The 13,658-nt window shown below is 35.7% G+C and overlaps 1 protein-coding gene across 3 annotated transcripts in view; it reads right to left on the reverse strand.

Annotated features, from left to right (window-relative positions):
- ANKRD12 (ankyrin repeat domain 12) overlaps positions 1–13,658 on the reverse strand; it is a 93,456-nt gene that overhangs the window by 20,708 nt on the left and 59,090 nt on the right. For all 3 annotated transcript variants that reach the window (XM_020878039.2, XM_020878036.2, XM_020878037.2), the window contains one exon: positions 7,168–7,315. In XM_020878039.2, the coding sequence (XP_020733698.2) occupies positions 7,168–7,315 (148 nt within the window). The remainder of the gene's footprint in view (positions 1–7,167; positions 7,316–13,658) is intronic.

Raw genomic sequence — 13,658 nt, forward strand, 5'->3', positions numbered from 1 at the left:
TCTTCAACTAAAAAAATTATTTTCTTCCCAACAATTATTATTTTTTGGAAAAAAATACTGGATATGCTGGGTATGGTTTTTTTTTTTAACCATTTTTCTCATATTCCCACTGCACTTTTCAATGTTTATGTGTTGCCCGTCTCTTAGACCTCAAATTAGATCTTCAGCGATGTCCAGTTTATTCTTTGACCCTATATGGAATGCTTACTTTCAGTAATGATAAACACTTTGAATTTCAAGGACTTTCCTGGCCAACTTTTTCAAGGTGGCGTTCTGTTAGAGTTATTGGATTGACTGCCCCCACCATCATCCCAGCGTCTCCAAGCGCACTGAAAACTTACCCTTCTGCTTCCTATGTAATTTTCATTCTCCAGATCAACTGTTGTGCTTGTTCATTTTGGCCCTTCTTGTTTGTCTTTCAGTTGATTTTCCTCAACTCTCTGGATTTCTTTTCATACTGATAAAGGGAAAAACTGGTTTCTTCAGCAGTTTAATGGAGGACCCTCTACAGCAGGCGTCCCCTGCATGTGTGCGCCATGGTCCCTCTAACCGCAGTCTGTTGCTGAGAATGCGCCTGCAACAAGCTGGCTCTGAACTTCAGAGCCCCTGGGCTCCAATGGGAGGGATATTTGAGTTGTTGCTTTGCTCTGCAATACTCTACTAACCACAACCAGTATACTGAACCTGATTACATAAATATAACTTACGTTCTAGTCAAGGAAGTAACATTAGGAAAAAACACCTGCATTTTAGGAAACTTATCTTTATAGTTTCCATATCCCTAAATTGATTGTTAAATGCAGTCTAGAGACAGGAAAATAAAATATTGGGTAATTTTATACAGCTTATTCTGAATCTCCATTTCTAAATCTCAATTTAAAAAGAAATAAACCTCAATTTTTCTAAATAAAGGTTAGTTATTTTAATTTTACTGTATAGGAAAAAAGTAGTCATGTTTAGTACATTTATTTGGAAGTAAGTATGCCATATGGGAATATATTTTCACTGTATTTCTACAGTAACAGGTACAGGTAAAGGAGTTACAGCAAAGAATTTAGGGGTGAGCTGGGGAGAGAAGAGAGGATAATCAATAGGTGAAAACACTGTCTAAAAGAGAAATTGACATAAAAAGTAAAACCAAGTACCACACCACTCTGTACACTCCCTTAGTTATACATTCCTTTCTACCAACATATCAGTCACACAAAAATGAAGTCTATAAAGTATAAATTAATCAAGACTGTCCCCCTCTGAAAATATGACTGGTATCACTACAAAAAATTTGATGTCACTAAAGGAAACTGACAAAAATCACCCAGTCTCGGCTATTCCATCAATACGTGTGTGTGTGTATATATATATATATGCATGCATATACATATGAATGCATATATATATATATTACATGGAGGTCCTTTAAACCATGAGTAGGTAAAACAGGATGATATAGCTAAGGCTAAACTCATTTATTTGTATACATATATGTAATATTTTAAGTCAAAGGTCTTTTTTAAGAGTTCTGCCCAAATGTACCCTTCAGAGTTTTAGTCTTAAATATTCAGTAATATCTCAAGGACTAAAATAATGTGACAGACTCACTTTAAGTTGCTAGGCACTGGTAGAAACGAGGTTTATAAGAGAAACCATCAAGCTAATATATTTTTAACAAAAAATCGATTCATTTTGAATTTGCAATAAGCCATTTTATATATGTTGGGCAAATACACTTAAAATTTCTTGATTATATTTACATAAACTTAAAGAGAGGTATTGAGATTATTATTTTATGTAACATAAAAATTTAAAGACTTATATTCATTTGCAGACATCCAAACAACATACCAGCTGCAGTTACAATTTCCCATTTATTTTTCTGATATATGAGCAAGTAAAAAATATAGAACTATGCAATTTTTATAGACACTACTAAAGAGCAAATGCTTATAATATGGTAATTTAGGTATAGTAATTTCTTTCCCTTTTTCTACACTTAACAAAATTTGACATATAAAATTTTAAAAAGACATTCAACCTTGAATTTAAAACTCTTAAGCTTTAGAGTTAGGTTGATATAATGAATCTACATAAAACACATGATAAAACCTGTACTGATTTTAAAGTATTGGCTTTCAAATAAGAGAACTATAGAGGTTTTTGATTGTTTAAGATTCAGGTAGAAGTAGTTGGTGATATTTAGAGAAACGTGTGAAGAATTAAAATCAGAACTCTGTGTATAAAGTGTACCATATACATCACAAAACAGAGGAGAAAAAGCAGAGTATGCAAAACATGGTGACGGAATTTCTTTTAATTGATCACTAAAGAATATCTTATTGCCTATTATGCTGTATGCTCAGCCCTCTGCACATCACATGCCTTTCCATTTCTTGTAAGCACCTATACCACAGTGATGGGTGAAGAATTAAAGTCGTTGAACACCAAGTACGGTGCTTACTCTATGTGACCTCTACCTGTAGTCTTTATGCTTCCAAGGTTAAAAGAAGCTTGTTTTAAAACTTCCTCAGGTGAGTCTTCTTCCTACTTACAGTTAAATTGTTAATATCACATAATCCATTTAATAAAAATTTCTGGTCTATTTTGACTTAAGTAATTGTTTTTTGTATCTCTTGATTTATTAACTGTTATAATTCCATATCTGCATGAATCAATAGTCATATTTTCATAGTTCCTGAAATATAAAACTGAGGATATGAGTTTAACAAATATGACAATATATTTAGAATAGTTACAATCTTTTAACATTAAGAAAATAAGGCTTCAAATTACTGGTCATTTTGTGTATTTTATGACACAGAAATGCACTCAGTGAACACCAGAGGGAAACAACATATCACTGTCTTTTTGGAAGTTTCTTAATCTATCTCACGGTAGACTCTAAACACAGACTGCCTACTTATGATGGAGTATTTCCTTGCTTAATTTGAAGCACGCAAGTGAGCAAAGCTTATAGCAGTGGCTTAATAAACATGGCCAAATTACTGGCAGTCAAAGCAATGTAAGGAAAGGGTGAACAATTATTTTTAACAATGCCTAGCATTTTCAACTTTACCCACTGGGCACTTTGTTTACGCAATAAAACAGGGTCTGCAAACCTGCAGCAGAATCTCTACTTTGGCAATTAATGAGAGTCAGAAAGCATGGGGAGGGGCGCAGTGCGACACAGAGTCACCCACTTCTCCGTTACCGTAATTCTGGTTCAGGAGCGTGGTCTGGTTCTCTGAATATGACTCAGCTTTCAGCAGGTTAGCAAGAAGCAAATATCTGTAGCAAATCCTATTATCAGATAGAATTTCTGTCAGGAAGGTAATATGGAATAAGACTGTGGAAAAAGGGCAGAGGTTAGGGGAAAAAAACCACAGAATTATGCAGATTTAAGTGTCATACACTTGTATGCAAATCAGTTGTACTGACCAGGACATGAATTCCTCCAACAATATCATGAATATCTGATGTGCATGACATAAAATGACTACTCAGGGAGGTTCATGAACTTGGGCCATCCTGCACATTGTTTATTACTAATGTGTGATGAAATGATGAAGAAACAGGCTTCTATCAGAGGAAATCAGTGACATCACAAGTACACTCTGAGCTCATAGGACAGACACCTCTTGTCAGAGCATTCTCCTCTCTGATGAAAGAAGCCGTGCAATGGCGTATATTCTGGCACAAGCTCTGTGCCCTGAGGACCTGACACTCTGTAGAACAGTGCCTTTGAGCAGCACTGTCACAAAGCACAACATCTAATGGGATAAGCCAAACTCTAAAATGTTTCCTACAGAATGCCTTTTTATCTACTCCAAATTTAAGTTCTGAAATCCACAGCCAGTTATACTATCTAACTTTGCAGCACTTAAAGTGTATCTGTCACATGGATGACATAACATACAATATGAGTAACAATGCTGTCAGGCTTTACATGTACAAATGTCTATGGGCAGTCAGATTAATACTCGATTAAATATTAATACATTCTGAATTTAGATTAGATGATGTTTAGTCTGACAAGGACCTCATGTAAATGAAACAATAAATTTGGGTATTTTCATCAGTCTTTTTCAGCAACTTCAAAATCTTTGTATGATACTTACGGATGATTTTTACTGATGATTTTTAAATCATTCCTTGAGGGATTTTGATCAAGCAATAATTCAGGCACATTCACCATGTGGAAAATAAGTATGCTGAAAAATCAATACATAGCTGATGAACACATGAAACAGTATCAGTAAAAATAAAAAACGGTTCTAAAAGACGTGCTTTACTCTAATGAAACATGTAAGTTCAAATAAAATACTTAACTTCTTCCATGGAAAAATTTATTGCAGCACTTTTTTCTCACAGAAAGATTTTTAACCAAAGCTGCTTTTCACTGCTATTGTTTTCTGAAGAGACCAGGATTACAAAGTCCATAGGCATAATAAATGGGAGAATTAACATATAAAATGTTTCTCTTCTTCAAATCTTATTCTCTTACTTTTCTATGGAAGCTATGTAATTCAGTTATTATAATCCTTATTTCACACAGCACAAAGATGTTCAATTGACTTTCAGTTTGCACCTGGCAGATAGATTCACAAATACTTTGAAATTAAAGAAGTGACAGGGGTTAGGGGATAATCATGTTAGTATCTCCATTTCCTTCACCAGCTATGTCCTCTGAGCTCACGGATGGCCCCTCTGTGCTAAAGCACCAGAGGAGACCTTGCTGTTGCCGGACCAGGTGTTTCCAGACTCACTCAGTCTCCTTAATGGATAAACTCAGTCTACAGGTTCAGCGACTCTAGATTTGTGGGTAATGAAAGCTTCTGGCATAATCCCTAAGGCCCAATTACCCCTTCCTCCAATGAAACAAATATTTGTTAAGCAATGTCTATGTGCCAAACACTTCAGTCTACATAATTTATTGGAGGGTGAAGGAGAAAATATACACAAAAAGGAATGTTGCCACCTTTACAATTCCTCCTATAGTTTCAGTTCCCATCACTAGGATTCCCATTACTAAACACTGCTGTCAACCCTTTAAATAACATGTTTGTCTCTCTCTATTCCTCCCTCCCCCATGTCTCTTCTCCTTATAATCAGCCCCCCTTTTGGATGGGTGATAGTTAAGTGGAAGCCTTTATCTTTTCCTAAATGGAATATAGGAACAATCACTACACCGGCCCCTTTCAGAACTATTGAAAACATACCAGACGTTTCCCCTAACATATCATCTTGAGAATTTCTTAGTATTTCAAAAAACCCAATATCCTGAACCTTCTATGTGCTATTCACCTTAACTGAGTTTTGTACAAAATTCCCCTGGAGAAGTACCTATTAAGTACACACTTAAAATTTTAGTCTTGTCCATTTTTTAAAGTCTGATATGGTGTTTTAAGTCATTTTTATTTTTTTCTACAGGTCCTCCCTCTTTTTGTACAATCCAGCTGGGAGAAGATGCTGGGTGCAGCTCAGCACACTTCTCTGTCTGGGCCCCTCCTGCCAATGGCAGCAGGATCCGACCTGGAGGACTGAGGAGGGGAGTAGACTGTCCCTTTAGTAGGAGGGCAGGCAAGGGTTTCATTCTCTTTCTAATTTAATGTTGGCAACTACTGATCCTCAATGCTCCTGGACATCAACCAACAGGGGGTTGCAAAGTGGTCAGTCTCTCTTATCATTCTTTTAGCTGGATTAATCTTATAAGAAAACATTTCTTCTCATCATAATGAGGATACCCAGTGATAGAGTTCATACAGGAATATGGAGGCAAAATAAATGATTGACTTTTCCCCCTTTTCTGCCTATTTTTTAAGATAACAAACTGGTTCTTTGCTGACCATGAATTAATTTAAAAATTCACCATGAGAGATTCATGAATTTAAACATGTTCAATGGGTTTCAAATCTTTGTAATTAACACTTATTGAAGCTCAAACTTTCCCATTTTTGGCCAGTGGGGAACTGTTCCAAGCCATCTAAGGCCTTCTGACAAAATCTGAAATCTGAAATAACGAGATGTTCTATATTTCCTGCCCTAGACTTAGTTTAGCATCATCCACTGTTTTCCAAGAAAGTTTGGCTTTCTTTTAGTAGAAAATATTTCCCAATTATAATATGGGTACCAGGAATGACTACTGCCACGGTCTTTATCAGCTTTAGATCTTTTCAACAGATCTAAATTTATATTTTAGTTTTAATTTGGAAATAATTTCAACTCACAAAAAGTTAGAAAATAAAAAATAATAAACATTATAAATCCTTTACCTAGGTTTTCCTATTGTTAATGCTTTACTCTTCTTGCATTATACTTTCTCTCTATATATAACATATGTGTATAAATACATATTCTTCCATAACTATATGAGGGTAAATTACATATACAATTTAGTTTATATAAATTATATAATTTACATATATATTATATATTAATTATATATATAATATAGGTTCTTTACCCTATATACTTCAGAGAGTATTTTGCAAGACATAAAGATATTATTTTGTTACAGCACAGTTGCCAACTTCATGAATTTACACTGAAACAACACTAATCTACTGTCCATATTCCTTGCTAAATGATCTAATAATATCTTTTATAACTACTTCCCCCTTCCACGACAGAAACCAGTCCTGGAGCAGGTTATGTTTTTTACTTATCGGTTTTTTAAAAAACTCTGAGTATGCCAAAAGTTTTCTGAAATACTCTTCTCAGATCTTCCCTTTTTTAAAACTTTGATTGTAAAATTGTGCTCCAATTTTACAACAATGACCAGAATTCAACCACCTAAACACAAAAATAAAAATGCAAAGGTACTCATCAATGCCAGGAAGGGTCTGGTGAGCAGTGCTCAAATTGATAAAAGGATTTAAAGAATTCAGACGTGGTACAGCTAGCAGTGGCAGTGTGTAGCAGTGCTGGTACCTATTAATGGGGAGAGAGGCTGCAACAGGCTTGAATCTGACATCAGCAATTTGTGGGGAAAAGAAATCACAGAAATAGGGCAAGAGCATCTGGACTCCATTTACACGGAGGACGTGGAGACAGGACCTCGACTGAGGTTACCGAACTCACCATTTTGAACAGCTTTTTCTGTTACAAAGCAGAAGTATGACATTCTACTAAAATAGCATGTAAACAAGTGAACAGAGACCATGTAGAACAAACCTGTGTAACTCTCATCATCATCAGACAAAGGCACCTCTCTTTTCAGCAGCAACTCCAGCTCCTCTGTTTCTGCCACATCCACTGGACGCTCCCCATGTTTATTAGCTTGAAAAGGATTTCCACCATGACGAAGCAGCAGTTTCACAATCTGCAACATTGAACAGTAGGAAGACTCAGTCCTTTCGTAGACTGCATTATCTCAACCATTCTCCCGATTACACGCATAGTCTCCTCCAGCTCCGTCTACTCTGCCTCCTTCCCCAGTATCTATTCTAAATCATAATTACTCTCAAGTTCCATTTTCACTGCCATACCCCTTCGGATCACATCTACTACAAAGACAGTTGCTCCTTTTTTTTTTTTTTTTTTCCTCCATTTTATCCTTAAAATTGAAGTTGGGCTATCTTAGCACTGAATCTCATGATTTTTCTTCTTGTTTCATCAAACATTTGACAAATATTTACTGAGTACCTATTAACAAGGACTGCATCAAGTTCTGCAGACAAATCAATGAACAAGAGTAACAAGCTCCCTGGCCTCTTGCAGTGTACAGGCTACAGGAATTCTCAAAAGAAGTATTTCCCCTGTTTAAGGCAACCAGCCCTACACCAAGGCTCTTTAATTATCTTCTTTTCTCCATCTCCCTGGGATGTAAACTATCACTAACTGATATGAGTTTACTTAAAACTAATGAAGCTTAAAATGCAAGGCCTCTGACTTTCACAGTCCCCTTACATGGCCCTGTATCTAACTTTTCTTTTGTTTCTTAAAGAACCTTGTCCCCACAAATTACATAAGCTCTGGGCTCCACAAACCAAAATGTGCCTGGTTAGTCATTTTTTTTGGTTTCTTTCTTTCTTCCTATTCCACTTCTTTTCTATATTAAAACCTCTTTCTTGATGGACTCCTTTCTAGAAACCTATCTTTCCAGTTCATTTCTCTTTTGCCTTAAAACAATAATGGGAATAAAGAAACAGACGTTTAAAAAAAGAAACTGTTTTAAGCCTATACTCTTCTCCTCCACCTAAACCTCTCTTCTTTCCTTGCCAGTCAAGCTCCTGGACAGTGTTTATCCTTGCAGCCTTGACTACTCCTTTCTTACTGGCCCTTTACCCTTCCACCTACAATTATGTTGCCATCAGTCCAGTGAAATGAGTCTTCTAAAATCTGTGAATATCTAAGCCACAGGTGATTTCCCTAGGGCTCTGTCCTTGATTCACTTGATTGATGCTCTGTTCTACATCATCTCCCTGGAGCGCTCACCACCCACTCTGAATGAGATGACAATTATGCAATCCATCCATCCATTTTCATTCTCATGCTCATTCTTTCTTGGCCCTCTTCTTCAGCTTCAGAACCAAATAGCCAAGTGTTCTGTCAATATATTGTATTTTAATACAAATGTTGAAACCAATTGGTCCCAGAGTTCATTAAACTTGCACCCTTATCTTTTATCTTTTCTATTCTTAGTGACTAGCACCAAAATATACCCAGTCACTGAAGCCAGAAAGATGGGAGTCATCACCAATTCTTGTTTCTTATTCTTGTTTCATTGTTGCTGTTTAGTCACTAATTTGTGTCCTTCATTTTTGTGATCCCACAGACTGTAACCCACCAGGTTCCTCTGTCCATAGGATTATTCAGGCAAGAATACTGGAGTGGGTTGCTAGTCCCTTCTCCAGGGGATCTTTCTGACCAAGGGATTGAACCTGCATCTCCTGCATTGGCAGGAGGATTCTTTACCACTAGCGCCACCAGTGAAGTTCTTTTCACTCATATTCCTCGTCGGACAGGTGGGAAGTATTATTAATTCTACTTCATAGACATCTCTTTTGCTTTGAGCTGTTATTTCCAGTGACATGAGTGTGTTCTGTCACAGGTAAATCTGTACTATAATTTATTAACACGTTTCTGCCCTTATCCTAGACTATAAACTTTATGTGAAATCTTTGTCTTTGTATTCTCAATACACAACTATGATGTTTTCTGGTATATCACATCTTTCTCAAAAAGCAACATTAAACAAGATGCTACAAATTAGGAATTTCTAACAAATGAAAATATTTAAGAGTAACGATTCACAGTGAAATAAAAATGAAAAATTGCTTCTAGGCTATGAAAGAATAAACCATCAAAACAGAACACTTGAAATGTAAGAATACAAAAAGAAAACAAATAACTCATGTCAATCCTTACTGTTTAATTTTCCTATGTATTAATTTTCATCAAATTACATGTTTTTTAATAAGATAAAATAGCTTTCCAAGGGTGCTAGTGAAAAACAATTGTCCCTGATATTTATCTCCGAATGCTTAAGTATCACACCTAGCATGCTCCTTTCATATTTTTCAGTTTTCGGTATTGTCTACTGTCTTACAATGGAAGACAGGGACTCAACTCTCGTTTACCAACTCCACCCCTATACTCCTATACACAACCATTCCCCCTCCTCCTAACTTTCCAAGACAGTCATATTATTTTGTGTGTATTATGACTAATATAAATGTTGAACCAAGTAGCATACCATGACTAAATTTCCATTCTTACACAAGTTATTTTATCCCAGAGTTAACTATCTTCATTTTTCATTTGCTCAGTGTTCTACACACTTATCTTTAACTAATCCCCATTCTGCTACAAGCGCAGATCCCTTCAGTTCCACACAGAACCACTGTTTCTGTTAAAGCCCTTCTCCAAGCCTTCTCACTTACTTTAAAATGGACTGGCTGCTGTCTAGATTTGCTCCTCATCTGTCATCTTCCTTCATCCTATCATCCTAGAAACATCCTTTCCTCAGTTTTGTGTTGAATTCTTCAGGTCGTATCTTCTTCGTTGGTTTACTCCCTCATTTTGTTGAAACACTACCTCCAGGAGATTCTTGAGAAATGGTTAAATAATCTGAAATTTTTTTTCTACATGTTGGGAAATACCTTTACTCTATCCTCACTTGAGTAATACTTACTTTGGACATAGAAGAGTTTTCCCTCCAATTTCAAAGGCATGAGCATTATCTTTTGGCTTCTAGTGCTGTTATTGAAAAGTCTGACACCATTCTGATTTTTTACCTTTACATGGAATTTGCTTTTTCTCTCTGTAAGCTGGAGGACGTCCTTTGCCCTATGGCTCAGAAATCCCAGGATAATGAATTTTGATCTCAGTCTTTTTAACATTCATGCTGAGCATTCAATTGCCCTTTCAATCAGTTCTGAGAAAATTCCTGCTTTTATTTATCTGATAAAGTCCTGTGTTTTCACTATTCTGTCTTCTAAGAACTCTTTAAGACACTGGATCTCCTGAATTAATCTTATTTTTTCTCATTTCCCATCCTTGATCTTTGTCTTTTTGTTTCCTGGTTTCTGGGAGGTTTTCTCAACTTTATGTTTAACCTTCAATATTCTATTTTTCATCCTGTTATCATTTTATTAATTTCTAAGAGCTTTTTTTTTTTTTTTTTGTAATTTGTTAATTTCCTTATTTAGCAAACCTTCAGTTTCTGTTTCATGGCTACAAGAAACTCTCATCTCTTTGGGGAAGGTAATGAGTTTTTTTTTTTTTTTGAAGTTTCTCTTGGTCTGTATCCTCTAAGTTCCTATTTTTCCATTTGCCTGTTCTGATCTTTACCTTCCATAGCAGAGACCTTTCTCAAAGGTCAGGGGATCAATGGCTGTCCACATTTAAGACTAAGGAACTAAAAGACTTACGGTAAGTTTTCCAGGACTAGGTAGGACTTGCTGATAGATGGACTTCATGCTAATGTGATATGCCTGGGCCACTTCATGGGAGCCTCTCTGGGCTAGTTCACTTTTCTATGGAGAAATCTCTCAATTCACACCTTCCTGTCACCATTCTGCTTGACTGAGGTCTTAATAAGCTGACGTTTAATCCTTACTTCCAACTATTCTTGTGGTATGTCAGTCCAGACAGCATGGTTTATACTTGTTAGAAAATAAACCTTCAATCAAATCTGCCAGGGAGATTTGCAGCTTGCTGTGAAGGGTTAAGAAGGGCTATGAGGGTCAAAAACAGTTTGATCCAATCCTCTTGTTTTCTTATTCAACAGGCATTTCCAGGTGAACCCAGCCATCAATTGCTGAGCTTCAGTTTTTCTGGGATTTTGTGCTGAAATGGCTTTGGCTTCAATTTTCTTGGATTTTTTTAAATCAGGAGAAGCTGGTAAATTTGGTCTGTAGGCCAAATCTGGCCTGCTGACTAAGAATAATTTTTATATTCTCATGAAATACTTAAAAAAATCAATAAAGGAGAAATATAGAGGAGGACACAGAAAAAAGAGCAAGAGGAAGAAGGAAGGAGGTATTTACTATTTGGCTTTCTACAGAAAGTTTGCCAAACCCTGTTCTATGTAGTCACCACTCAGTCCTCAAATTTCTATCTCCCTAAATACTGGTTTCCTGTTTTGTCTGTTCTTTGTCCTTGTGGGTCCATGTTCTTTAAAATCTCACTTTACTATCATTTGAGAGGTTTGAGAAGGTAACTGAAGGCAAAAACCTTTAGTTATTATAAATACTGGTATAGTGAACATCTTCACAAATTGAAATATTTCCCGCACCACATTTTTAGCCTTATTTCCTTAGGCTAGAGTCCTAGCTTGAGAAAATAGAAGATCTTGATACTGCTGAATGCCTTCTATATCTATTAGGAAATAATTTTAAAAATATTTATTCCTATGATGGGACAATTAGTTCATTCAAGCATGCTACAAAAACCCCAAATCTAAATAATCAATACTTTACAGATCATCCTCACATGCAAAAAATTATTCTAAAAAGAATTTAAACTAACAAAGTTGCTTAAAATAGCAGGCAGTATATTAGAAGTAGGTAAAAATGTTGAGACAAGAAGAAAATAATGGTAGGTGGTATCTAAAACAGAACCAGGAAGAGGGCTACTATAAGAATATATATTATGAAGTACTATACAGTTGAGAAAGGTAGGCCAAAGATTAGGTTCTTAGTAAGCTATGTTAAGAAAAGCAATCTTCTCTTACTCTGAATAATTTAGGACAGAACTGCTATCTTTCTGTTTTTCCCACCTTAGATATGTCTTACGGATGGTTGCAGTCATCATGAGTATCACTGGAAGAAATCTAATTCTTTGGTGGAGAATCATATGGTACAGATAAACACAAATGAGCTTTTGGTAGCTCTCATTTCCCTCCTCCTCTTTGGGGACAAGTAAAGAATAAGGAGAAAATAGCCCTCAACAGCTCTGAATTATGACTCCTACTATCCTAGGCATGTTGGTAGGAGGAAAAGCAAAGGTCTCCTGAAAACAGCATGCCAGTCTCCCTCTGGAAGGAGACTGGAAATAGTGTTTGAATCCTTGTAAGTACATCAGCTCAAAGGTCAGCTTCTGGAAATATTTTGCAGCAATGTGCATATTTAGAAACTTGTATTCATAGAAACATGTCTTACTCATAAGACATAATTCTTTAACATTACATTTAGCAATCAAGAAATCTTTTTATGCAACATTTGAAGAAAAACTATTCATGTCTGAAAAACTATCAATAATGCTTTTTTAAAAAAGGGAAGTGAGCATAGTATTTAACACAGCACACCCAGAACATAAATTACATATGTATAAGACTCAATATTCAATGCAGTAAACAGACAAGCACATGAGTAAAAATTAATATAGTTAAGTGCTATCCCATAGGTATGTATGAGCTGTCAAAGGAGCAAAAGAGACTGGAACAACGGTAAGCATCAGTTTAGGAAAAATAACATTATAGGCTTCATTTTTCTTCAAAATTTGAACTTGAGAATTATGAAAAAGTCTTTTAGAAAGATTTAAATGAGAAAATGACATTTTTAATTTCTGAGTTTTAGTTTCTAAAATATGAGTATATTTGAAAAAATAACAATATAAAAGTAGCCTTTTAATCTCTAACCCTGACATTACTATAACATTTTAGATTTCAAGGTAGGTTTATGTGCTCAGTGTCTTTTTTTCCTTCAAAATATCCCCTTTAAATAGGTATTATTTATTATGGATGAGAAAAAGGAAGTTGAGAGGAAAAAAGTAACTTGAGACCACACATTTGGCAAACTGGCCAGGCCAGAACTGAATTTGTATCTATCTTCACCAAGTTTCATTTTTTTCTCAACTAAAGCGGCTTTTAAAAGGCAGGCAGCATGACCCTGAAATTTTTATTGTGTCAAAAAAGAAAATAAGGCTGAGAATGTTTGCTGCTAATGAAAGAACTAAAGGGGATTTTTCTAGCATAAAGGTATGAGGTGACATCAAAATTCGAGCTAGGGTGTTAGAAAGCATGTCCTATGTTATTCACCAGAGAGCAGAGAGTGTATTGAACAACAGCTCTTCCAGTTTAATATATCCTTACCTCACTTTGTCTTAAGAAGACACTGGCATTTATCTTATTTAATCCCTTAACTTGGACTCTTATCAGTTTAATAAACTTGGGAGTGTCTCAGACCAATGGTACCTCACGTGTCTTTGTTTCTCCAAAC

This window comes from Odocoileus virginianus, chromosome 22, assembly GCF_023699985.2.
Source record: "Odocoileus virginianus isolate 20LAN1187 ecotype Illinois chromosome 22, Ovbor_1.2, whole genome shotgun sequence".
Lineage (NCBI taxonomy): Eukaryota > Metazoa > Chordata > Mammalia > Artiodactyla > Cervidae > Odocoileus > Odocoileus virginianus.